At 43.1% G+C, this 26,039-nt stretch overlaps 1 protein-coding gene across 1 annotated transcript; it reads left to right on the top strand.

Annotated features, from left to right (window-relative positions):
• Positions 1–377: 377 nt before the first annotated feature.
• TNNT3 (troponin T3, fast skeletal type) lies at positions 378–24,986 on the top strand. Its single transcript, XM_074884486.1, has 13 exons — positions 378–381; positions 457–474; positions 2,948–2,965; positions 11,054–11,071; positions 15,190–15,208; positions 16,000–16,045; positions 16,890–17,006; positions 17,342–17,419; positions 17,676–17,789; positions 17,994–18,103; positions 18,974–19,064; positions 19,756–19,796; positions 24,587–24,986. Exons 1-13 carry the CDS (start codon positions 378–380, stop codon positions 24,633–24,635), a joined length of 723 nt encoding a protein of 240 aa, XP_074740587.1. The 3' UTR covers positions 24,636–24,986.
• The last annotated feature ends 1,053 nt before the right edge of the window (positions 24,987–26,039 follow it).

Raw genomic sequence — 26,039 nt, 5'->3', positions numbered from 1 at the left:
CCCTGGTTGCAGGGAACGCAGCTTAGTTTTTGTAGGGGCACTGCCATCTGCTGGCAAGTTATTTTGAGGCTTTTGTATACATAATATTTTCTGCTTGAAAACATAAATCCCCACAATATATACAAGAAATATGCATGTTTTTTTCTTTGCTGTTTTTTCTTATACTCGGAGACCCTCTCTGCCACCTTCTTCCTTCTAACATGTGTGTACACCTGAGTTCCCATTGCCCCCAAAAAATTCAATATCACCTTCCTCCCCTTTTTATACCTCCTCCTTTTTCTCAAAGTCATTTTATTTGCTATTTTACTTGCCGCTTTAGAAGCGGCCTCTCAGAGACCATCTTGCTCGGTATCCCCGTGAGTGCAAAGGGCTCTGCCATGGGTAATGTCCTACCAATGCATCAAGGCCAATGGTTGATTTGTCTGCTTTTTTTTTCCCTTCCTTATTTCAATGCAGAGGAGTACGAAGAAGAAGGTAACAAAAAAATTTGGAACGTAATTTATCTTTCTTTGATTCTTGGTCCTGCTTTTTCCTTGTCTGTAACTCACCCTTCTCTTTGGTGCTTGCTGCTAATCATGATCTAAAACACTTGATCGGTAAATCAGTCAGAAAACATAAAACCTGTCCAGTTGGGCCGTGATGCGCAGAGCCTTCATGTCATGGTGAAACGCAGTATTTGTATGAGCTGTAGGGTATGGATGTAAAGCTGGGAGTTAACCTGGCTGTAAACTCTGAATGTTTTAGAGCAGGGACTGGTGCAGAGCCCACACAGCGTATCGTCGGTGAAATCCTGCCATCCTCATTTTGGCAATGTCCATGGCTTGAGTTTAAATTTTGAAATTGAAAAGAAAAGCAGGTTGCCCAGCTCCTGAGGAGCACCCAACAGGGTGCTGCCCAGGATGAAAAGGTGAGGCAGAGAACTGACTGGCAAAGATCAAGTTTTTTAACGCGCCTTTAGCTGGCAAAAGGTGATCTGACAAGCTGCAAGAAAAAGACCGCTGATCTGGAAAGATGGAGCATGAAAAACTCTTCTCACCAGAGTTGTTTCAGCTTTTGTAGGCAGCAGGGAGAGGAAAATTTTGGAGATGTATCGCTGTCTTTGCTGGGCACTTTTGACACACTGGCTTCAGTTCAGTCAAGTGTAGCTGCCAGTTGTCATCCTTCATTTCCCCAATGTGTCTGGGACAGAGACAAGGGCCAAACTCTGAGGCTTCCTCCCAGGATCTGCTCTTAGTGTCCATTTCCCTTTACTGGGAGGTGGAATATTTGCATGTGGAGGGCATGAGACCATCTCTGAGACAGAGACTTGCCTCTGTGGAGAAATTTCCATCTTGGGGATTTTATACACAGCTGCTTTTTTTTTTTCTTTTTTCCCCTACGGATTCCCCCAAACTGCTGCAACTGCCTAATTCCTGTCAGCAGCGGTGGGAACAGAGGTGCAACTCTGGCCATGCTCACAGTAGTTCCTGCCCTAAAGTACATTATCCTTATGTCTCTAATTCCCCCAGTTCTGAGTGGATCAAGGGCTCAAAAAAAAAAAAAAAAAGAAAATAGAGATGCCAAATGTGTTGTAGAGCTTTGTGTCTGTAGTCCTGCCCAGAGGGGCAGAGTTTGGGAGGTGAAGGTGCTGTTCATGCTCCATCCTTCATGCCTTGCCAAATGTCCAAAGAGTAAGCAAAGGGTGTTGCTCCTACAGACAAGCCTTCCTTAAAGGAGAAGCACTTCTTGCCCTTCTCCTTCCTTCCCTAACTGTCTACTTTTGGGTTTCAAGAACGTAATGATTAATATGAAATTAATAGGCAGGTGACTTCCTATTTTTTTTAATCTGCATGACTGTCTCCTTTGAGGTGTATCTTTTCCTTGCTCCCCACTTTTGCTTGACCTTTGAGTTCTCTTCCAAAGTCATCCATTTCCTTTCCATATAACTTTTCTCCATTGCTTTCTAACCACGTTTTTCTCCAGGCCTTAGCTCACCCCAATACCAGTTTCTAACAGTTTTCTGTTTTCATTTTCCTGCTTGCTGTTGCTTCTTGTTCCATGACACTTGCCACCTGAAGCTCAGGAAGAAGGTATGTGACATGGCTTCTGCTTTCTTTCTCTCTCAGCATGGAGAAAGAATGTGTGTGAAGAAATCCAGAGCAAATGGTTCATACCCAGTGGCTGGGACCCAGTCCCAAGCCACAGACATCAATGCAATGATGGACATTGATGTCACTTATTGAGCTGGCAGGAAATCAAGCCTGGTTTTTTGTTTAAAAAACCAAACCAAAACATTTATATATATATAAAATAAATGACATGCATATATAAGAAACAATGTATATAATATACACACTTATATATATTTTTTATATATATGTATATATGTAGATGGAAACAAACATTTGTTTTGGTCTACCTTTTTTACTGAATTGCTTGACTTTTTTTTTGTCACAACAGTGTCAAGTCCCCTCCTTTCTCTCCAAAAGCTTAAATTTCTCAAAGGGAGGGGGACACCCTGCAGAGTTTAGATCCATCTGTTGAAATTCAGCAAGGAATTTCTTTGACATTTCAAAAATTGGTAAATGTTGGTGGAAAATTTTTGCTATTTTAGAAACAGATTTGTAACAAAAGAAATGCAGGAATTTTATTTTTGGTTAAAAATTCACCAAAAGTCAATTTTAGGAAATTATAGCCAGCTCTAATAAAGAGTAAAATATTGGATGCCTTTTTTAATGTGGTTTTCATTTGCGGTCATATTCCCATATTTCAGTAACATTTATAACCCCATAATATGCCCATAAAAATGTTATTTTTAATTCTCTCTCACCCTGTAATTCCATCATTGTGTATTCTTACCCATAATGGCCTGGGAGCTTGGCAAACCTCAAGAATGTTTCAATAAGATATTTCTTGTTTTAATTTTCTCTTCCCATTCCCTCTGCTGCGTGACGTTTCCCACCCACAGAAGAGGTTCAAGAAGAAGGTACGTGAAACAACTTCTCAGCCCCCCTCTTTCCCGCAGCAGGGCTCAGTGATGATGTGTGCCTCAATTTTGCAAGGTGGTAGAAGAAAGCAAGAGGCAAAAGAAAGGTGCTGGGACAAACGATCTGCAGGCAGAGGACTTTTCTTGTCTCTTGCACAAGTTTCACTGAGAGTGCCCCATATCCTTGAGTATCTGTGTGGACACCTCTGTTCTGGTTTCGGGGAGAGAGCAGCATGGGTAATGCAGATACCATCCCTTCATCCAAGCCACAGCAGGCTCCGAGGCTGATTTTTAGCCCCAGGTGTTTGAAATGCCCTCCGTGGAATAAATGGGGTCTGGCCAGAAAGGTTTCTATCAGATGTCAACTGGTTTCTCCTACGTAGCTTGGCAGATAATGATCGGATGGATTTTGAAATCAAAATCCATCTGTGGTAAGGTATGTGTGTAGCCATATGTTACATAGTACATATTCTATAATATGTAATATTATATATAGTATATGGTATATATTACACATTTATAGACTGTAATATATCACATTATATATAATATAAATAATAATACCGCAGAATGCAGATCTTATTAATTATATCGATGTAGACACTGGCAAGTAACCCCAGCTGGCTGCCCACATTGCACGCGGCATTTGCAAGGTGGGACAGGCAGGGCAAAAGAGGGGCTGGAACAGAAACCCACCCTTTGCACTGGAGAGGTTTGGGATGTGGTGCTCCAGGTATGAGGAGCCAAAGGGTGTGTTGGTTCCTCGTTTGCAAAGCTTTGTGTTTTATTTAAAACAAGGGCAAACCCATTTATAATGACATGGGAGACCTGCTCTGAGTGGTTTGCAGGGTTTTTACAGCATCCAGGTCCTGAAGGTTTTACATTTCTTGTACCTGTGCGTGCTTTGGTCGCCTGTCTCCATTTCATCTCCTTCTCTGTTTCTCTATTTCATACCCCCTGTGCTTTTTTAGACCCCCCTGTTGCATTCACACACTCTTTAGTCTAACTGCTCTCGTTTTCCATCACATTGCTCTTGCTCCCCACCTGACAAAGCTCATGAAGCAGGTATGTGCCATCGCCTTCTGAATTGCTCCCCGCCATCTCCTTGGTGGTGGTGGGGGATTCAAGGGTAGTGCGAGAGGAGCAGGACACAGTTACTTTGCCTTATCACTTCTGTTGTCTTTGCTTTCCACCTCTCCTCCATGAGCGGCTCTGCCGCCAGCTAACACATGGGAATGGTCTCGGTGCAAGTTCCGACAGGTGTTGGCTCAGTAGTAACCCAGTCTCTGTCCCTCCTGCCATGTGCAGAGCTCGCCATAAAGTCCATCGGGGCAATGGCAGGAGGCTGTTTCTCTAAAACTGGAATTAGAGAGAAATTTCAGCATGTATTATTTGAGCTTGCTGTGAGATTTTCCCTCTGATATGTTTTTGCCTCTTCCCTTCACATGGTGAAGTTGTTTCCCAATGACACATGCCTCAAATTCCTTCCCCACCTGGCCATTAGTGCATTCTTTACTGGTATAGAACTTCTCCCTCTGGCTTAACAGAGTTTTTAGCCTGTGTAGTATCAGCCCATGTAATAATGTGTTTCTCCTAATGTTCCTTTGTATCCTGTCCTGTGGCTCTTCCCACCTAAAGAAGCTCAGGAGGAAGGTATGTGACATGATGCCTGAATTCCCGTCTTTCTGAGTAAGCTCTGGTTTAGCCATAAGATGGTAAAAAGAAGCAGGAGTTAAAAACAGGCATATTCATATAGAATAAAGCTTGCCACCATTTTGGTTTTTGTACTCTCTTCCTTCATGTTCTGTTGTGACATTGAATGCACTGGCAATGCTATGTGGTAATTGTTGCATGAAAAAGAAGTAAGAAAACTGCTGGGAAATGTAAACCTCTTAAAAGGATGAAGGTTGAAAAGCCTTCACTCTGAGACTGGTTGGGTCTCCCTGGGAGGCTTATTTTGGACCATTCAGGGTGGGTCAGGCCTCTGGACGATGTGCAGATGTGCCTGTGAGCGCTGCGGAGAGGATTTGCCCTCCTTCACCTGGCTGGTGTTCTTACAATAGCCTTTCCACATGCCCCTTTTCACCTTAAACCCTGTTGTACAGAGGAACCGGTGATAATTCTGATGCTTTAGCTTTGCAAATGTTTAAAGATGGTTTTCTCCTTCACGCGACGGAGTTTCTAGACCACCGTCTCACAGTAGCATGTGCAGACACGTGCCACCAAAAACCTGCTGGCCTGAGGTTGTAAATCCCCTTGGGCGAGCATCAGGGTTGTGAAATGGCATGCTGCTCCGGGCTGCATGCAGGACTGCAGGAATGTGCATATAAGACAAATGTCATCTGATACGGCCTCTTAAATCAGCTTTATGTTTTTAATATCTCAGACCATTTGCAGCCTTACTTCTAGTAGTGCTTTTCAGATCCATATTAATTTTATTTACTTGCAATATATTCTCAGGCTTTCCCTCCCCCTCCATTTTGTACGAGTGAAAAGTTGTTCTGATGGTTCTAATGCTCTTGTCTTCCTTTGCATTTTGCTCTGTGACTCTTCCCACCCGCTAAAGCTCATGAGGAAGGTATGTGCCATGACTTGTGAATTCCTCTGTTTCTGTCTGGAGCAGTAACGCGTGCAGGAATTCTGGAGGTGGTTGAAGAGGAGAGGATGCAAAAATATCTCTCTGCGCACTTGCTGATGGTTGCTTCGCTCTCGCTCTCGTAGGATAAGAGGCGTGATGAGTAACAAGTACTAACTGCTGTTTTGAAAACAATGCCTGAAGCATGGGCTGGGCATTGCTTATATATTCCCCAGCACTCTGATGTCTGGATACCAGTTGGTATGGGGATAGTGTTCCCAAAATAATTCCAGCACCAGGGCTGGAGGTGGAACAGCCGTGCCCTGTGGCAATGCTATGCCCCTCAGTCCCACGTACCTCTTCCTCCTGTCCCCCCGGCACTGCGCAGAGACAAAACTCAATTTTGCAGCAATGTCTGCTGCTGTGGAGAGACTCACATCTGGAGTCATGAGCAACAAGGGGCACCACGTCACACCTAGTTTTCTGTCGGGCTAAGGATTGGACCGAGGAGCATCATTTTGGTTGCAGCGTATTTGCAGAAAATGCTAATTCAGAGAAAAGATGTAGTTGCATGCTTTTTCCATAACCATTGGTATTTTTCTGGGTTAATATGCATTATGCAAAAATGGGGGTAGCAGGGTTGCATTTTTGCTTGATTTTATAATGTGAATTAAAGTCCAGATCTGGTAAGCAATCTGTGTGATTAGCAATGCTTATTACAGCTTGCCAGCCCAACCCCTTTACCTTTCAGTCGCCCTTCTGCGTCCCCCTCTCTGCATGCCCAGCTAGGCCTTCCTCAAATAATTTATCCTGCAGGTTGGAGAGCAGTGATGTGCTCGTACTTACCTTCCCACGTTGGTGTGTGGTCCTGCACACCCGTGGTGAAATCCTGGGCACTGAGGAAATCAATGCCAGCTCCTTCCAGCCCATTGATTTCCGCAGAGGCTGGGATTTCTATGCACATGAATAAGAACAGGTTGTCTATATGCTTTTTGCATATTCAAGCCTATGGGTAATGAACTTGATTCAAATACAAGTACATATTTTTGTCAACCAAAGGTACTTGATTTATAACATTATGAATATATGTTAGTCATCGGCATCTTTTATCTCCCAACATCCCCTGTCCTTCCTCTCCGTAATTTTCTAATTGACATCCATATGTACCCTCTATTTCTCTTTTAATCTTATTAATGGTTTTTATCCCTTTAACCCCTCAACCCTGGCTAAAAAAAGTGTAAGGGTTTTTTAATCATCCTCTGTTTCTTGCTCTAATTCTCTTATCTTTCTTTGCATCTCCTTCCCTGCTACTTCCCTCTTAAAGAAGTCCATGAACCAGGTATGTGACTTCTGAATTCCTCTGCGTCAATGTGAAGGGTTATTGTGTGCTGGAAATTCAGTTGCACTTGGCAATTTCACAATGGGGTCATGTTCTGAATTGGGACAAAATGGAAACTTTTCAAACAAACAACAACAACAAAAAGGAGGAATGTCTTGTTTGGCAGCTATTGAAATTATTTTTTTTTAATTTAGTTGCAACAAAACATTTTGTTCCAACATTTTTTTTCCCCCCTCTTTCCTCTGTGGAAGATCTCCAAATTTTGAAATGAAAATTCTATTTTAGATGCTACTGAAGCACTGACTTTATGGATAATGTGGGGTATATATAGTGTAATGCAAGAACAAATCTGGAATGAGAGATTGTCACAAGGCAAAAAATGAAAAAGTTTCATTCTAGAGATGTTAATATCTATGCAATCTTCTATGGTTGTGAAACTTTTTATATTTTTTTAACCAAAATCTTAGCTAAATCTACATGAGTTTTGTAATATTTTAATTGAAACTATGATTTCTGTTGCAAAATTATACCAGTAACTCTAATATTATACTCAGGAATTCAAAGATGGTGGAAGAAAACAGATATAAATCAAATATTAATGATAAACTGTAACTTGCAGCTTCCTTACACCTTCCACCAGTAACAATTTCCTCTGCTCTGTGATGCGTAATAATGAGGATAAGAGCTAACTGTTGCATGAAAAATGTAATAACGTTTTTGTAAACAAATATCTCAGTGTATTAGCCACTGACTGGACCCAGAGCCATCCTCACACTGTGTATGGGAATGTTATAATGTTTATTATCTGGAAAAGCAGAAACTGAACTTGCAGCGTCTTCTAAACTGTCTGTGAAAATTATTCTGTGCCATTTGGAGTAGCTTTATTAAAGCAGTCACATCTCAGCAGCTGCCCATCCCAGCTATGTCACTCTGCTGTCCACAGAGGGAGACCAGCCTCTTAGTTTAGACGAGATCAGTACTTTTGCCAGGGTTGAAGTAAGCGAGGTGAAAGCTGTCTGATTGATTTTTGCATGACTTAACGCTTCAACATTCATCTGTGTGCTGCTTCTCATTTCCCTCCTGTTCTCGCTGCTTCTTGTTTCATGTCCTTCTCTTCTCCTTTTAACCATATTCATTCTGGTCTGTTATCTGCTCCTGAGGTTTGTCTGACCTTGGTTAACACAAGTTAAAGGTCATTGCTATCATCCTAGCTGCTTTGCCTGCCTCTGTACCTCTTTTCCCTGGTATTTATTGAACTGCTACTCACTACTTGAGTGTTGGTCTTGAATCTTGGAATTTGTGCAAAACACCAGGTATTAATGTCATCTGATTAACAAGAAAGCCATACCTACAGCCTCCCCACATTTTCTTTTCCTTCTGTAACATAAAGTGTAACAAAAAGGAAAGTTTATAAAAAAGATGTAAATATAACAAGCTTAAAAGAAAACTTTTAAGTCAGAGGGAGGCTGTCCCAGCTTTTCATATCACTGATTATTTAGTTTCTCTGTTATTAATGCTGTCTTTGTCTAACACATCTTCTAAGTCAGAGCTTTGGCTTGCACAAGTTCAGAGTTGTTGCTGTTGTTTGATTCTTGCTGTAATTCCTTTATTTTTCTTTGCTGACACTTTCCACCTAACCAAGTCCATGTGTGCAACATCTAAACTCCTATGTATTAATCTGAAGCGTTCCTGTACATAGAAATTTCAAGATGTTGAAGAAAACCAGGGTCATGAAGAATCAACCCATTCTTAAGATTCCCCAAAATTTATTTTCCCTGTAGGAAAGTATAATTATTGTTTGTAACTGAAGAATCACCTTCTAAGAAGCTTAGAAGAAACATTTTGGTGCCCCTGAAAACTTTTAGGGCTATGACTACACCACAGCCAGGGCAGAGAGCAGGTACCCGAGCTGCAGAAACACAGGCTGCTTCCACTCGCAGGCATTGCCTGCAGCAGGATCCCGGCACGCAGGCTCAAGTGGCTTCTACTCCTTTGCAGGAGAGACAAGCCTTGTGTAGACTCAGACATTTTCTGTTCTGCACAGCGAAGCCCCAAACCTGCCAGAGGAGGTTCTTAGATGGTGGAGCTTCAGATGCAAACACAGAGATACATCCAGAGCAGTACTTCCACGCAGCAGCTGCTCTGATAGCTAAAAGGGCATGTGCATAGCTGAAACATAGGTTACACTGCACACTTGTAAAACTCTCTTCTTGCGTATGTTTTCCTTCAAATTTAAGGATCAGCAGTGTTACTACAATTGCCCACTGTTTATATATTTGCATGATTTAAACCGTGGCAATTCATCAGCGTTCAAATTCCCTTTATCTTTCATTTCTATAGCATCCCTCCCTGTCTACTTCACACCCCACCATAATTACTCTCCTCTTCCACTCATTATTAACACTCTGTCCCTATAACCTAGTCTGCAAACAATACTCCTTCAACCCAGTCTTACCAAAGTTTGAGGTGATCCCCTCCTGAATAACTTATTTCTAATTCTTTTATCTTCCTTTCCTATGTTTTTCCCCTGACACTTCCTACTAAATGAAGCCCCCCCTCCAGGTATGTGATTTAACTTCTAAACTCCCCAGTGTCTGTCTGCTGGGATGGTGTGTGTGGGAAGTGAATACAAGGTGACAGGAGATAACTTATCTGTTAATGATAGCTTGGAACTTGCATGCCTTTGGGGTGGTTGTTTTTTTACTTTAATTTTTTTTTTTCCTCAGTGAAGTGTAATCAGCGCTAAGGAGGAAACTTACCCGTTGCATGAAAATTTTACTAAATACTAGGGGAACACAAATACTATTGTGAAAGAGTAGAGCAGCAAAAAGTGTCCTTGTGGGAATGGGTTAAATTCTGCACTGCGATATGAGAATGAATGTTTCTTTCTACAGGGAAAACTTTGTTTCAAATCTTTGGGCAGAATTTGACCCATTGACTGTACACAGGGAATATAAATACTGTGAGATTTTGCATTATTTTTATGCCTGCTTTACAAAATATTTGGTGGTGTGTGTATGGCTGAAAAGCAAAATCTGCCCTGCAAATCCGCATTGCTGATAGATTCTTGCTTTGCCAAAAAAACAGAAGAATGAAATGTAGACCTGCACAGACTTTTAATGAACCTTTTCTTCCTATGAAGTAATCCATTTGTAATTCTACATTGCAAATGGGTGTGAAGAACAGCAGTAGATTTATACAGACATCAAAGTTGTCTTCAAGGAAGAAAATGGCCTGAGTCATAGATCTAGAAAAAAAACCCCCAAGCTCCTTTGGAAGTTAGCTGAACATTGATGCTGAGTTACAGCAGGTATTTCAGTAGGTTTCCGAAGCACGCTGTGTTTATTTCCAACAACTGAAATACTGCTGTAGAAAAGGATGGATCCAATAGCACTGTGAGAGTGCAGACTATGTTCATGTGCATATTTCAAATCAAGGTAAACCTTGGTACACTGTGCTGTCTGGTTGTGCTTTATGTCATACAATGCTCAGAAGTTTTTTTTTAAGCACTGCACTATTATTTTAAATGTCTGTTTCACCTGACCGAATTCTTCTCCTGTCCTGCGACTTCTGTTTATATGCTATTTCAAATGTAATTAATTTACTTTACCTCAGGTTTACTTCTTAACTTCGTTCCCTTCTCCCCTTTTCCTCTCTGCCCCTCCTCCCCTTTGGCTCAAAGCTCATTTGGTGTGTGAAATAACAGGTTTCTCGTTCTCATTCTCTTATTTTCCATCGCATCTTGTTCCATGACACTTCACACCTGAAGTTCATGAGCCAGGTATGTGACATGACTTCTGATTTACTCCACCTAGTTGCAACGCAAGAGTGTGTGTGTGTGTGAGAACAGGAGTCCTGGGTTGGTAGAAGAGAACAAAACAAGAGAAACAAATATTAACCACAATGATCACTTGCAGCCCTTTTCTCCTTTAATCTCCACGCTTACTACTACTTTAAACTTACAGCATCTTTAACTCCTGACAGCCTTTCCAGATACCTTTTCTCCCTGCCTTAATTCACTAATTCCTTTATTTTTTTTTTCTCCTTTGTTTTTTTTCCCCCTTCATGCATTCCCTGGTCTCTTTCTCAGGCTTCCAAGAGGTTTAAACATCTGTTCTGTTTCTTTTTTCTTTTTCCTGTCTTTCCACCACTGCTTGCACCATGACACCAGCAGAAGAAACCCATGAAGAAGGTATGTGATGCACCTACAGATTCTCACCCTTTTTCTTTTTCAGTGCTGGGGAAACAGTGTTAAAAACACTGCCCTTGTTCAAGAGCAAAGAGAGCATGGGAGGGAAATGGTCTCTCTGGACGGCTTTGGATGAACATGGAGAAAAGGGCCATATGTTTGCCAAAGCTAATCACTAAAAAGGTGGTTTTTCTCCTTGTTTGATCTCCAGAGAGTCTGAGGTTCCCAGCATAGCAGGGAGGGACTGGGGACAGTTGTTCTTAGGAGATTGTAGATTAACTACTGTGCTTCTTCTCTTTTGCTTTTATCCTTCAACCTACAGCTGATGAAGAAGGCGGATACTATGATGGTAGCTTGGTGTTGTCTTAGGGCAACAAAGTCATCTTTCTAACATCTCACTCTTTTTTCTGTATTTGTTTTTGTTCCTTGCTTGATTTTAAACTCAGGAACTGGGCCAAAACATCTCTGCCGCAAAGAATCGCTCACTGTGCATATCCAATCACCCTTGGGGGGGCACTGTTGCACTGAGAATCCTGTACATCCTCATTACTATAGTAGATGGTGAAAGTCGAGCTCCAGAAGCTTGCTCTGGACTTGCCTTTTAGCTAGAACCTGTTGTCATAGCTCTCATCAGCAAACCTTCTCTATCCCCCCCCAAATCAGAAAAGTATCTCTTAAATCACAGTGGCATGCTTGAAAATGGAGCTGAGCCCTGCATAGATGTGCCTTCCTCACACAACCTTAGAAGGTCATGGTCTCCAGGATCGAATCTACAGATATTTAAACTTCTGCTGCAGCTATGCACTTACAGTTGTGCTAAACATCAAGCATGTGAATAAATTTATTCAGACTGGTGGGGCAGGACACAGGCTTAAGATAGTGTGTTCATAATACTTGGTGGAGTGGGTGCTGGAGAACATGGGTGGGGACAAGACTCCTGTGAAAGGTCCAAATCTAAATGTATGCAGGGTCAGCTTTGCTCTTGTATGAGGGCAAGAGAACTCAGGCTCCTTGGGCCAAATTCAGAACAAGTGTAAATGTATAGAAAGACTCTCATGGACTTTTACAGGCCTTTGAAGTTGTGTTCTGACTGCCTCAAGCCCTAGAACACCTGGCCAGCTGTTTCGAAAGACAAAGCCCAACACCACTTGAAACCACTCTGCATTTTCTGTTTCCTTGTTTTGTTTTGCTTTTGTAGATTTTTTTGTTTGTTTGTTTGTTTGTTTTAATTTTCTTGCTCCCTTTTCAGGCTTCTTTCTCATTTAGGGAAATGCCCTGAGGACCTTTCTGACCCTGTGTCTCTCCTCCTTTTTCTCTTTCTTTCCTTTTAATAGCATATTGATTTTTTTTTCCCAAGGACACACCGTGAGTTAGATATGTTGCCTCTGAGGAGTGGGATTAAGGGTGGGTTTTTAGGAATTTCTGAATGAAGTAAAGGCAGTTCAGATGGATTCACAGAGAGGGGGAGCAGTGTGTGAATATCTCATAGGTTGAGCAGGAGAAAGCAAGGTTGTATTTATGGTGGTGTGTACTCTTCCCACGTTAACCCTTTTGGAAACCAGAAACTCAGAGACTTTCTAATCACCAGGGCAGTGAACTTGGATTTCCAGTGGCTCTTGCCTTCTTTTGGCAGGGTTATATATGGGGATTTTGTCACAGCCCCATGGTTCATGGGCAGAATGACCAGAAACTCAGTCAAAATCCACCACAGGAACAGGAATTTGCTATGACAATTCCTGCTTGTCAACAAATTTTGGCCCAGTTCCTTGACTTGGTGTCTTGAAAGAAGGGACATTTCAAAATAAATCACATTCCTGGGCTGGTTTTGGTGCATAAGGTATGGACCAGTGCTGGGTCATGCACTGCAAAGGACAGATTTATTACTGTTTGTTTATTAATAAAAGCTCCTATTACTTTGTTATCCCCTTTTCTGGTTTTCTGGAGGTACCTTTAAATATTCTAACTATGATTTCTTATTTCAAGAACAACTAACCTTCATTTTTATTTTTACAATTGTTTGTTGGTTTAATTAAGTTTAAAGTGCTGATTTGGTGGCAGCTGAAACCAAATACACACAGTTATTGACAAACAGGTGTCCATCCTGGCAACCACCATCAACAAACAAAACCAGTCGTTTCCTGTCTCCTTTTTTTTCCCCTCTCTCTGAAGTGTTACTAACCGGCAGCTTTAAGCTAAACAGGAATGTTTCCGAAAATTATCTGGGTATGTCATGAGGGAAGGGAATCCTGGGTGAATAACATCCCTGATGGACTGGTTAATCGTGACTTTTCCTCTCTTTAGCTAAAAAACCCAGTTTAACTAATGTGTTAAGAAGCTCACTGGCTATTTGAAAAGCAAAACAATAAAAAAAAATAACTGGAGAAATATAGAAGAACGCTGTTGGCTAATGGTATTTTTCTTTAGCAGCAATTCGTGGCTTCCTTTATACATGTGCTCTAAAACACTTTTCTAATTACATGCTGTATATTTTGTTAGCATTACTCTAGCATCTAGAGGCCTTAACTCAGATATGTTTTGGTAAGCAGTATTCTTGCAGTAAATGAGAAAAGCCTACCCCCCAAAATTTCATTACTGAAATTGGTATGAGAAAGTGTGAGAGAAAGGAGAGGTTGGTTTCTGATGTATTTTACACATCTATGATGTATTTTCTCTTAATTATCTCAATAACCCATTTCCAGACACTTTCTCAATTTTTTTATTATCCAGCATCCTTGCAACTGATGTCTTCACTAAATATTTTCCAGTAGCAGTTTTTGCTATTTTTTCCTCTTATACTGTTTCATTTTATTTTATCCTATTCTCTTCCATTTGCTGTTCCCAATTTCCCCCGTCAGTCCCAAAACAGCTGGATGCAAATAATCATTTGAAAAAATATAATATAATAGCTTTCTGTATCATGATATGGATAGCAGGGCTCATGCACCCACTCCCAAGGGAGGCTGGTTTTACTTTTATTTTACAAAGCTGGGTTTTTAAACCAGATTCAATAGGCTGTGAGCTTTTTACCTCAGTTCCTCCCAGTGAACCAACACAGGGAGAGTCTTGTACTGCAGAATCCAGAAGCATCTCTGAAAGTTCAAATGTAGTGTGTGGTTATGAAAGTCAACCTGGGTTCCTGTGAGACTGGGTTTAATTTACTTCTGTTTGTGAGAATAACCGTGCTGAACTTACTGGCATTACACTGGAGTTAATAACTGAAGTTTTAAAAGCATAGCAGGGAGGGGAATTGATCACAAGGACAAATGTTAAGGAAGTAACTCGTAAGACAGCATATTTCTGAGAGCCAGGAAAAGGTCACTTGTTGCAGGGGAACACTTCTGACTGCCACAGGGCCCAAGCTGACAGCCTCTGTGATGGCATGGCCTATCAGGGCATTATACCTCTCCTGGAGATGCAAAGGTCATTCCCATTAATGGCCATGGGAATTCTGCATGTACCTCAGCAGGAGAGGATGCTTGCTAAGAGAGAATGGCCTTTCCAAGCTGGGTTTGAGGAGCACCACACAGTGCAGAAGAATAAGTATCTCCCCCATGGCACCAAGGTATCTCAGGGACATGTGCCCTAAGCTATCCTAGGAGTCAATGAACCTGGAGATAATGTATGTCATGAGGCTTTTTCCCTCCTGGCCTCCATGTGAGGCATTGGAGCAAACCTGGCAAAGCCTAGTTATCATTGACATGACTGTGAATTCAGGTTAACTTTAGTGAAAGAAGTGCTGATTGAAAAAGGCAACATTTTCTTCTACCCTCCAGCCCAGCTGTCAGGAGCTTTAGTCAGGATGGTTTGAGAAAAATAATTTTGCATTTACATGAAACTGTTGCTTTCCAGATGTTATGTTGGGGACTTTTATACAGTCTCTTGATTCTTTTCTGCCACGTTCTGTTTCAAGGGTAAAAACAGATTCACTCCTAACAAAAGGGGTGTGTGAGTGTGTGTATTTCTTTTTGAAGCGCTTGAGATTTAACCAGTTTCTCTGGGATGTTTCCCCTAAGATTAATTTCCCTTCCCTCCTATTACTTTAGCAGCTGGCATGATCTCTGTTGTTCTAACTGTTCTCCCTCTTCTTCCCTTCTTGTTTTGCTCCATGTTTCCAAATACAGAGGAGAAGCCCAGAATAAAGTAAGTATGAAGGGCAGGGAGTTTCAAAACCCTGGCATCATTTTTCTGCTCTGGCAGAAGCTGTTAGATTGTCTATTAGGCAAATGGCCACCAGAAGCCTTTATTCAACCTTCCCTCGTGTAACATCCAGCTCTTCCTGCATGCCTTTCCAGGATGTCTGCTTCTACCAGAGGATGCCTTAGCAGTAGTTACTGGCCAGGGTCTTAAGACCAGTTCCTGATAGAGTCAGAGGACTCATGAACTGTCCAAGATACAGCAGTCTCACAGTATCCCAAGATGTAGGTGGCTCAACAGTAAATCCTCTGTGAGAGGTCATGACTGGGAAACTACCCATCCATCCAGGACCGCTGACAGTAGGAAGGGTGGTAAATGTTGGGCTGGGCTGACTTGAGCTCAACTAAGGTTTCCTATGGACCTTCTGGCTCTGGATCCTAGCACTTTCCCACTCCACCAGCTTCCCAGAACAGATTGTGCAACACTCCACCAACAGTCTTGTCTTTCCATGTGGTAGGGAATGACCACAGGCTTTGGGAATGAAAAGGGTTTTTAGGGGTAACTCCCTGCCCTGCATGACCTTCCAGGGAGGACAATGGTCCTTAGTGCTATTCTGGAGTAGTTTTCCATTGACTTGCTGTTTTACCCCTCTGTATCTCCATCAACATTCCTCCTTGTCATCATCGTTCCTGAGGGCAGGTCAGGTCAGGACATGCTGTTTAAAAAGCTGCCTGTTCTTTAAGATGAAAATCCTTTTTTTGTTTTGTTTTGTTTGTTTTGTTTTTGACTCTTTGCAGACTAACTGCTCCTAAAATACCGGAGGGTGAGAAAGTAGACTTTGATGTAAGTATTCCTGAGCCTGGCTGTGTTTGTCTGCCTGTACCTGAGGCATACGCATGTGTGTAAACCCACATAACTCCTCCTGTATTGGATATTGCTGAGGATAAACTCAACGACAAAAGTATGGATGCTTTGCTGCCTGTTTTCAGTGAAAGGCTACTCTGCTCCCTGAAACTCTCTGGATGCATTTATTGCTAATGTGACTAAGCTAAAGTCATGTATTTCTTTTTTTCTCCTTGAATCTTTGAAGCCAATACATGAAGAAAGGAGAAAGTAAGTGTTTTAGGAGATCTCAGATTCCCTGTCCCATTGTTGTAATTGGTTTGAAAGTTGCAGGTTGAAATAAAGCAGGCCTATATACATCTGTTGCTGAGAAACAGCACCTAAAATGACAACAGAATTTTAATAATGAACAGAGATCCAAATACCTTCCTAGAAAGTTGACAAAAAAATAAGAACCTCTGGTGTTGAAAATCTACACAGAAATATCTGCTTTGCCCAAAAATGCAGCAACATTTTCTAGGTAAGATTCATCTCCCAAAGCAGAGAGGAGGCAGCTAAGTTTATGCAAAGATAGGTAGCTAAGCAAAGCCAGGGATAAAATACGATGTAGGGAAATGGGAGATGTGGATTTTGTTCCCTTCTGGGCTCCTGACTGTTGCCTGGGCCAGTCTCTGCCTGTCTCTGACCTGCATCAACAGCCATTTAAGCTAATCCCATAGAATTCCATGGGTATCTGCAGACACTTCCTACTTTTGTTTCTCTGTATAGGCAGGCTGCTGGGAATGTCCAGGGTATGCTTCTAGAGCAACAAGGGCTTACTTAATGCAATTTCTGGCTCTTCTAGGACATCCAAAAGAAAAGGCAGAACAAAGACCTGATTGAACTGCAGGCTTTGATTGACAGCCACTTTGAAGCCAGGAGAAAGGAAGAGGAAGAGCTGGTTGCCCTCAAGGAGAGGATTGTGAGTCCTTGTACTGCCATTTCCCTGTACTAGATCGAGAGATCCTCTGTAGATGAGAAGCGGAATCCATTAGCCCACTGTCTGGCAGAAAGCTGTATTGCCATGTATGGAAGTGACTGCTCAAGTCACCACCAAATGGCTTCTCTTCACATCTGTCCCCTCTTTCAGCCTCTTGTTTTACATCTGGGAATTCCACACGAGACCCTTCTGCTTGTTCTGCCAAGGGAGTAGGTGGCTCACTTGCTACAAACCAAAGCTCTTGGTGGTGGTGCGTAATACTGGAGGTAGATAAAGCCACAATGATGACTCAATGCTTTTGCCACTGCTTCTTGCAGGAGAAGCGCAGAGCTGAAAGAGCAGAGCAACAGAGAATCCGGGCTGAGAAGGAGAAGGAGCGTCAGGCAAGGCTTGCGGTAAGTGTCTTTACATCTCTCTCCTTGTCTCAGCATCAAATTGGAGGAGATCTCTAGAGATAGAAAAAACCCTACAGGTTCTGCCTGTCTCGATCTGAAGAAGAAATGACCACCCACTTAAAGCAAGGGCAGGAAACAGGAGTTGCCAGCTCTCATCAACATGCTTATCTGATCACATTCCCTGCAGTGACACTGGCTTCTGGGGAAGATGTGAGTCTCCCCTAGAGTAACTTGCTTCTGTGTGGTGGCTCCACAGGAGGAAAAGGCACGGAGAGAGGAAGAAGATGCCAAGAGAAAAGCTGAGGATGATCTCAAGAAGAAGAAGGCTCTGTCCTCCATGGGTGCCACATACAGCAGCTATCTGGCTAAGGTAAAAAGCATGGATTGGTGGACAAAATACGGAAACGTTAAACCATGGGGTTGACTGGGAACAGTCTTCACTACAAGTTGAGAAAACAGCTCAACTTTACTTCTTCTGGATCCCTAGCAGCTTGTCTTACATGCTCTGTCACTGAAATTGTTTCATTCAGCCTGAATTTCTACAGTCTGATGTTAACTGATGTTCTGAAAACAGGCTGATCAGAAGAGAGGAAAGAAGCAAACAGCTAGAGAGACGAAGAAGAAGGTCCTGGCAGAGAGGCGCAAGCCCTTGAACATCGACCACCTGAATGAAGACAAGCTGAGGTAACATGCTTATCCTAGCTCACTGAATGTAATCCACTGAAATTTGGTCTTACTGTCCTGGGGTCTTCTCTAGTGAAAAAAATGAGGTAAAGGAGACGGCCTTCCTTGAAATTCAGTACAGGACAATGTTAACTTGTGCCTTTCTGGAGAATGGAGGGGAAATGGGGATGTGTGGAATTGTTGAAATGGTTTGGTAGCCATCTAGCCATGCCCCTGGCATAGTTTGGTTAGCCTCTCCTACTAATTAGGATTAGTTATTTACAGGACTAGGTACAAACTTTAAACCCAGCTCTGAGATTAGTTGAACAAACCTACATACTGGTATCTGTAGCATTCCCAGGGGTGAGTTTGAGCTGCTAAGGTATGAGTACAGATCTCCACAGAGGCTGGAGGCTTGGGAGCTGAGTGCTTTGGTGCAGAGCAGTCATCAGATGATAGTCTGGACTCCACATATTGGAGTTTACACGACCGAAAGATGAGGCTGGCTCACCTCTGCCCTGAAAGAGGTGAGATTGCACAATGGCAGCTGCTCTGCTCATCTGGGTGGCCTTCAGAGTACTCCTTCCTTCTTGTCTGATTCCCCTGGACTCTTTTCTTTCATTAAGAGGCAGAAAATTAAATCTATAGGAAATATGTTAGTGTGTAGCACGTGCAAGAGTGCAAGTCTAAAAGGTTCTCGGGTGAGAAGGTGAGAAAAATGTGACCTTGTCAATGGTGAGTAGCTTTCAGAGAATGGAAAGGGCTTGCAGGCAGATGTGTGAACTGCATTAAATAAAACGTTAAAAAGCCTCATTACTAGTGATGCGAAAACCATAGAAAATATATGATGTCATGTGTTTCTCCCATCTTTCTTTGCCCATAAACACACAGGGACAAGGCTAAGGAACTGTGGGACTGGTTATACCAGCTGGAGACTGAAAAGTATGACTTTACAGAGCAGATCAAGAGGAAAAAATACGAGGTGAGTTGAGAAGCCGTTTCACTAATGGCCCTGGGTCCAAAATGTAAAAATCTCGGACTCCTCTGGCAAAAGCAATGTGGTAGCATCATTTGGGTCTCCAATGCCCCTTTGCAATATTTAAGGAGCAAGACAGGACACCTGGAACTGCACTCCCCTGATGTACATACTTGGACTGGATTTCACATTTTAGGCTGAAATTGAATAGAAGGTTTTCAGTGCCCCATGGAAAGACAATCCCAATGGCAAATGGTCTCCCCACCCTCTGCTCAAACACACCTTGTTCATTCTTGTTTATCTATAGGTAACTGTGGCCCAAAAATTCAGTAACTCTCAATTCACTCATCTGCATTGCAAACTAATATTTTTAAATCCATCTTTGATTTCACACTTGAATGTTGTAAGTTTTATTCCCATCCCAGACAGATTCCTTGTGGACTGAGCAATCTGGAGTCACTGAAAACTGTCTCCAGACAGGAACATCTGACTGAAGTGTCATATGGTAACAGAAAGTGGACACGTTTCCTTCACAGACAGTCACAGGACAGGGCAGCACTCACCCATGTCAAGTTTCAGTGGCTGAGAAATCCTACTGGATCTCTGCCTGTCTCACTCTCCTTTTAATTCTCAATCACACAGACACATGCTGACAGGGAATGAGCAACACCAATGTAACTATCTCAATCTCTCTTAGATTTTAACAATGCGTTGCAGGCTGCAGGAGCTTTCCAAGTTGTAAGTACAATGAACTTGCCTGTGTAACAGCAGCAGCAAAGGCTACCAAATGCATGAGCCTGCCGCATGGTCAGAGACTAGGTGCCAGACAGAAACTGGCACTTGGCTCCAAGTGCAGAAAGAAAAGAGAAAACTGGGTGTCTCTCCCTTCACTTCCTTTTTCTCTCCCCTTCCATTCTTTGAAAAGAGATGAAGCAGTAATTTAGGAAGATTAGTCAGGGTCCAACAGGGATGTAGATAAAGAACTGAGCAGGCAACCCACTTAGACCATCTCTAAAATAATTCCCTATCCAAACTTCTGGTATTGTGTGCATGGGCAAGTCACCCTGATGCATCTGGGATACACACAGAAGCTATGGGATGCATGTGTAATAGCTTGGATTTCACACAAAAGAATGGTATGGGGTTTGGAAAGACTGTCCACCTTGTGGCACGTGCTTATCCAGATCCAAAATACTGGAGAGGGCTAGCTTAAGGATAACAGGTCAACTGGGTGTGGAAAAACAGGAATTAAGGCAGTGCCAGGGGAGACGTACATGCTATGGTAATGAAACCTCTGCATAAACAAAGAGATGGGTGCCTGCTGATGAAAAGCAAGGAGAGAAAGTACAAAGAATGAGCAAAGCAGAAGGAAAATGCACAGCTGAGATGGGATAGAAAACTTGAAGAACAAAGGGAAGATGCTAGCAGGAAAAAAAGTGAGGAGAAAGGTAAGCAAAACCAGCAAAGGGAATGAAGGAGACACAAGCAAGGATGCAAGGGAGAGACAAAGGAAGGAACTGAGACACACAGGAGTGGAGCTGTTCTTTAGCTCTAGTGTCTGTTGCTCTTTGGTGCTTCATTGGAGAGTAAGTGTTATAGTCACTATCACAAAGTTATCACTGAAGGTAAGTCTTAAGTCCTTGGGTCAAACTGAAGACAGCTGGTTCTCCTCCACACTTGGGAAAAATACTCGGTTGCAAAAAATAATTTAAACCACTGCAACAGATATTAAAACTTCCATGAGTAAGTACAAAAGCAGGTGATCTGCTGATCTTTCCTTCCTTGTGTGTCCTGTTCCTGCTAATGTTTCAGTCTCATTTTGTTTCTGTTTGCCACGGAAAGACAAGAGCCAGGAAATACCAGTTGTTCGGCCAACCTGGATGTATGAATTTTGTTTTTCTTGTTTTGCACGTGGGGAATTTCAAGTGCCACTTTAAATATTCAAATGTTGGGTCATCAGTTCTTGGACCTGCAGACCCAGTGGAGGACTCCGAATTACACCAAAAGCAGAAGCAATGCATATGTCTTGGCAAGTGCATTTTTCCACTCCAGGAAAAATAGGTAGAACCCTGACGTGGTTACAAATGAGAAGGTGATGGGGTAAAAGAGGACTCTCTATCACACCCTAGTTCTTGAGGGCTTTTCCGGTACCTGAGCTGGAAGAGTCCCCAGATTTCAGTAGCAAATCCAGGGCTATGGTCCAGGACTGAGGTGCTAAGTCAGGCCATAAGGTGCTCATCCTGTGCAAGGTAGGTGTTTGCTTTCCCATGTATCAGGTTGAAATATGCAGTTTACCCATGGCTAAACAAAGAGACGCTCCGTCTTGTAGAACAGACTCTCTAGTGGCTTGCAGTCATCAACAGAGCTTGGGAAGGTCTTCAGAGCCCCCACTCCAACCTTTTCCTCTGTGGTTGTTGAAGCTCTCCTTGCATATCTTCTTCTTCAGTGCCTTTTAAAGTCATCTTATTAGGCGTGTGACTGCTGTAAGCTCCTCACCTCCTGCTCTGCCAGCCAGCAAAGGTAGTCCAGCAGAATGTGACACCCATCTTCCACTCTTGAGGTCCCCATCCAAAGACCACTGAAACTCTTTGAGCTTGCATACTTCCTAATGTGTAGGAGTAAGGAAAGAGTGAGAAGGTGAGGTTGACACATACAGGTGATGGAGTCATCCAAGAGCTTTCCAGGTGGCCAGGGTGACACTTATTCCAGTTCACTTGCCTGCAGTTTGACATGTGAGTTCATAGGAGATTAATTTGTATACACAGGAATCTTTTAATAAGGGTTATAAAACTCTAGCTCTTCTGTCCCTTGACATGTGAAATTGGCTTGCAGATTTATTGCCAAGGACCAACATTTCTCTCCTTCAAGCAAGGGTGAGATTTTATTTCAAGGGAAGTATTAATCCCTGCCACAGGCACCTGTTTCCAGCACTTCAGCAGGTAAAACTCCCCTCTCTGTGAGGGGACAAGGTTTCTGTATCTCTAAAAACCCTGGTCATGTATGTTGTTTGCAGATTGTCACCTTCAGGAACCGGATTGATCAGGCTCAGAAGCAGTAAGTACCTATATCCCCTTCCTAGCTCCTGGCTTGGGGATATTTTTTCAGTGTTCAAAGTAGTCACTTCAGCCTCAACACCGACATTTTCTTGTTGCAATGAAATGAGGCTAGAGATGGAAGGGCAACTCCCATCCTGCCTCACATTGAGAAAATGAAGGGGAAACTGAAGTGAATGTAACAGCTAACAAGAAAAAAAAGTCATATTCACACCATGTCTGCAAAATTTCCATCTGTTTATTGCTGGGGTTTTCAAACACCTGACTGAGGTGCTTTGAATACTTGAGGGAATACAACCCTTGTTTACGAAGGGTAACCAAGTGGTTGCTAAGATTGTAAGGAATGGTGTGTAACAAGACTAACATCATGGGATTACTGTTGTGAGTTCTTTTCACTCTTCATCTCTCTCCCACTTTCCTTCCCCACAAGACCTCTATTTCATTAGATATTTTGAGTCTTATATATTTAACTATTCTAGGTGTTCCCAGTGAACTTACGAGAGACCAGGGCTAAACGAAGCCTGGGGGCTAGGACATGTAGAAAACTAACAGACACAGAGAAGGAACGGCAGGGAAGCAAGGGAGGCAAGCTCTCCAGTGATGGGATCTAGTCTTCACTGTGCTTCTGTATCTTCTCAGCAAAGCCACGCCAGGAATGAAGCGGTGGTCTTTGGTGACACTCTTGGATGATGGGAGTGACCAGACACTGCCTTACCCCTTCCCCAAGCCACCCTGCCCTATCAGATGAATGTAACACTGGGGGCTCAGTTCTCTGTAGATGCCAAACATAAGGGTTGACCTTCCCATGGTATTTTCTGTACAGGGCTGTAGGCTGATAAACCTCAGCAGAATGTGCAGCTGCAGAAGGATGCCATGGTTTGTCTGGGTGTTGCTGCTCTTCTGAGAGGCACCACCACACCACCCACAACAGGCTGTACCGTTACTGCATGCTTGTTCCCCCAAAAGACATGATACTCTCTCAGGACATCATTTGAAAAGGTTGCACTGAGAAGCTCACAGCTCATGAGATTTCTGTGTACTTAAATTCCTATCCGCACTAGACCGTATCATTCCAAAGCAATGCCTGTTAATGTGTTATACAAGGATCAAGTGATCCTTTTGCTTCAGATTTATTAAGTCTCCTTAAGCACACTCTAAAGGTTAGGCATAACATCAAACATCACAGGCACTTGTGGAGATAAAAGGACTCTGCCTTCATTTGAGGAGCTATGCAGTTTTTATACTGGGTTTTGAACCTGCAGAAAGGCTGGCAAAAAGGACACTGAGATGAATTTAAGATAAGCAGAAAACGCTCCGCTGTCTCCCATGTAAAATGTCATTTTTTCTAATAGACCAAATCTAACTTGGTCAAAAGGTAAAGTATCCATTATGTGTACGTCTGTGTCACTGTGCTACATCCTTCTGTAAATATGGCTAGTGCTCTTGAACCAATCCATGGGGCAGCACCGCAAGAATCACCCCAGATGTGTCATCCACATTTTTTTCTGCTCCCTGGAGGAACCAGTGGTTCTGAAGAAGGCCCCTCTGTTGATAGCAAGGCGCCACAACCTTGTGCTTGGCCCCCAACCCCATGCTCTGCCATGTCAAAGACCTGCTCCCAGTTTGCATGTGCTTTGGTTCAAGAAGCAGCCTCATCATTGTGTGTGTGAGACGGAAAGGTCTGGTGGTGTGCTGAGCCCCAAAAGCCAAGGTGCTGCCTATGGGAGCCAGTGCAGAATCTAACTCAACTAACTTCACACGTGGCCCCTCTCTGACTCCAGGCATGCCTGCTTCTCAGTCAGAAGGTAAGTGGCTTGCATGTAGGATTGCCCTTCTGTGTGCAAGAAGATACTATTTGGAGAGTTTGCCTCACGTGCTTTGCGTGCAGAATTTAGCTGGACTGCTCCCACACACACACCACGAGCAAGATGGGGATACTGCTATGAGGGGAGGCCTAAAAAATTGTTTGGACTGTTTTGGAGGCTCTCGCTCTCATGATATAAGGAAGAAGCCACTCTGCCTTTGCTAGAGCAAAGCAATTCTTAGTTGTATTCAAATTATTGCTCAGCTTTTTTCCTCAGCGACTAGATGATTAGAGCATCTGGGGAATTTTCTGAGGGAATTTTCTCCAGAAACAGCTCTAAATCCTAAAATCCAGATCATCAAGTCTGTGCCTGGATAGGCCTGTCATTTACTTTTGAGACCACCTGGACTTCTGTCCTGATAATGCAGGAATCTGGGAGGGTCCACCTCTTTCAGGCATGCACATCCTGGCCTTTCACTAAGAGCCTGCGGAGGAATCTCTTTCCACAATATTGACAATATTTTTCTTAGGATGTGCTCTATGGCAGGTGTGCCCAACATGTGAGAAGTGAAAGCAGCTCGAACCTAATCTAAGAGTCAGAATGCACAGTGGTCACAGAGCCCCACTGCTTCCATCGTGCTGACATGTTTTTCTTTCTTTTCCTATTGTAGCAGCAAGAAGGCAGGAGCCAAGGGCAAGGTTGGCGGGCGCTGGAAGTAAAGAACCAGGCAGGATGGCCGTTAGTGGCATGCTGAAACCCTGCTGGCCTCCTCTTTCTTCCTTCACCAATCACTTGTGTTCCCACGCCTCAATGATAACAGAAATTGCAACATCAGCCTGGGTTGGTTATTGCTGCTGCTTTTCTTCTTTTTCTTCCTGGAGGGGTCTGGTGGCTTCCTCAGTCAAAAGGAAGCAGGTTCCCTGTGGAACTGAGATGACTCCTTGCTGGCATCTTCAATTCCTGCTGAGCATGTCCTTTATCCTCCTGATACCAGCCCTATGCTGTCCTGTAGATTGCTGTGTACAAATCTCTGGATTTTGTAAATAAAGCACGACCAGTACCTACTCCAATGACAGCCCTCTGGAATGGTGTTCCATACTTTATTTAACAGCATCCCACTTTGCAAGGATTTGGGAGTTGGTCCAAATCCTTATTTAATATAACTTGATCCAGCTCTACAACTGGGAATGAGGCTCAATATCATCAACAGAGACCCAGGACTGGGGGCCTGTTTTGCAGCCACCATACAGGCAATCAACAAAAGCTGAATGTTCTGGGGGAGCTCATAATCTGGGTGCCAAATGTAGTTGCAATTGACTTAAAAGCTTGAGTGATGAAGGAAATCAAAGAATCAGGAATAAAGCAACAAATCCATAGAAATGGTAGCTTTAAGCACACAGCATTTCTTAAATGCAGACAAGTCACAGTGCAATATAGAGCATGATTCATTCAAATATTAAATTAAAATGTTTATTGAGGCAGTTACCCTACATATAATGTTAAAGCCCAATACTGACATGTGAATTATTTGGTTATTCAGTGTAGATGTCAAAACACAAATGGCAGTTAGTGCATTTGGGATGCGAGCTATTCTGTGGGGCCTCTTGTCATTGCCAACCCTTGAAATGCTATCTTGGAGGGAAATCTACCAGAAATGGTGGTTCTCCTGCATGTTACCAAACTTCTGGCTGTTTCTGGTGCCTATGTTCACACTCTGGCTCTTAGTGCATGCTGTGGCATCACATGAGAGTGGTTTAGGTGGGAAGGGACCTTCAAACATCATCTAGTCCACCCCCTCTGCCATGGGCAGGGACACCTTCCACTAGCCCAGGTTGCTCAAAGCCCCATCCAACCTGGCCTTGAACCCTTCCAGGGAGGGGGCAGCCACAGCTTCTCTGGGCAACCTGTGCCAGTGTCCCACCACACCTCGTCTTCCTTATGCCCAATCTAAACCTCCTCTCTTTCAGTTTAAAACCGTTGCCCCTTGTCCTGTCACAACAGGCCCTGGTAAAAAGTCTCTCTCTGTCTTTCTTATAAGTGCCCTTTATATATGGAAAGGCTGCAATGGGGTCTCCCCGGAGCCTTCTCTTCTCCAGCTGAACACCCCCAGCTCTCTCAGCCTG

Source organism: Strix uralensis, chromosome 15, assembly GCF_047716275.1.
Source record: "Strix uralensis isolate ZFMK-TIS-50842 chromosome 15, bStrUra1, whole genome shotgun sequence".
Lineage (NCBI taxonomy): Eukaryota > Metazoa > Chordata > Aves > Strigiformes > Strigidae > Strix > Strix uralensis.
This window is presented reverse-complemented; position numbering and strand designations above follow the sequence as displayed.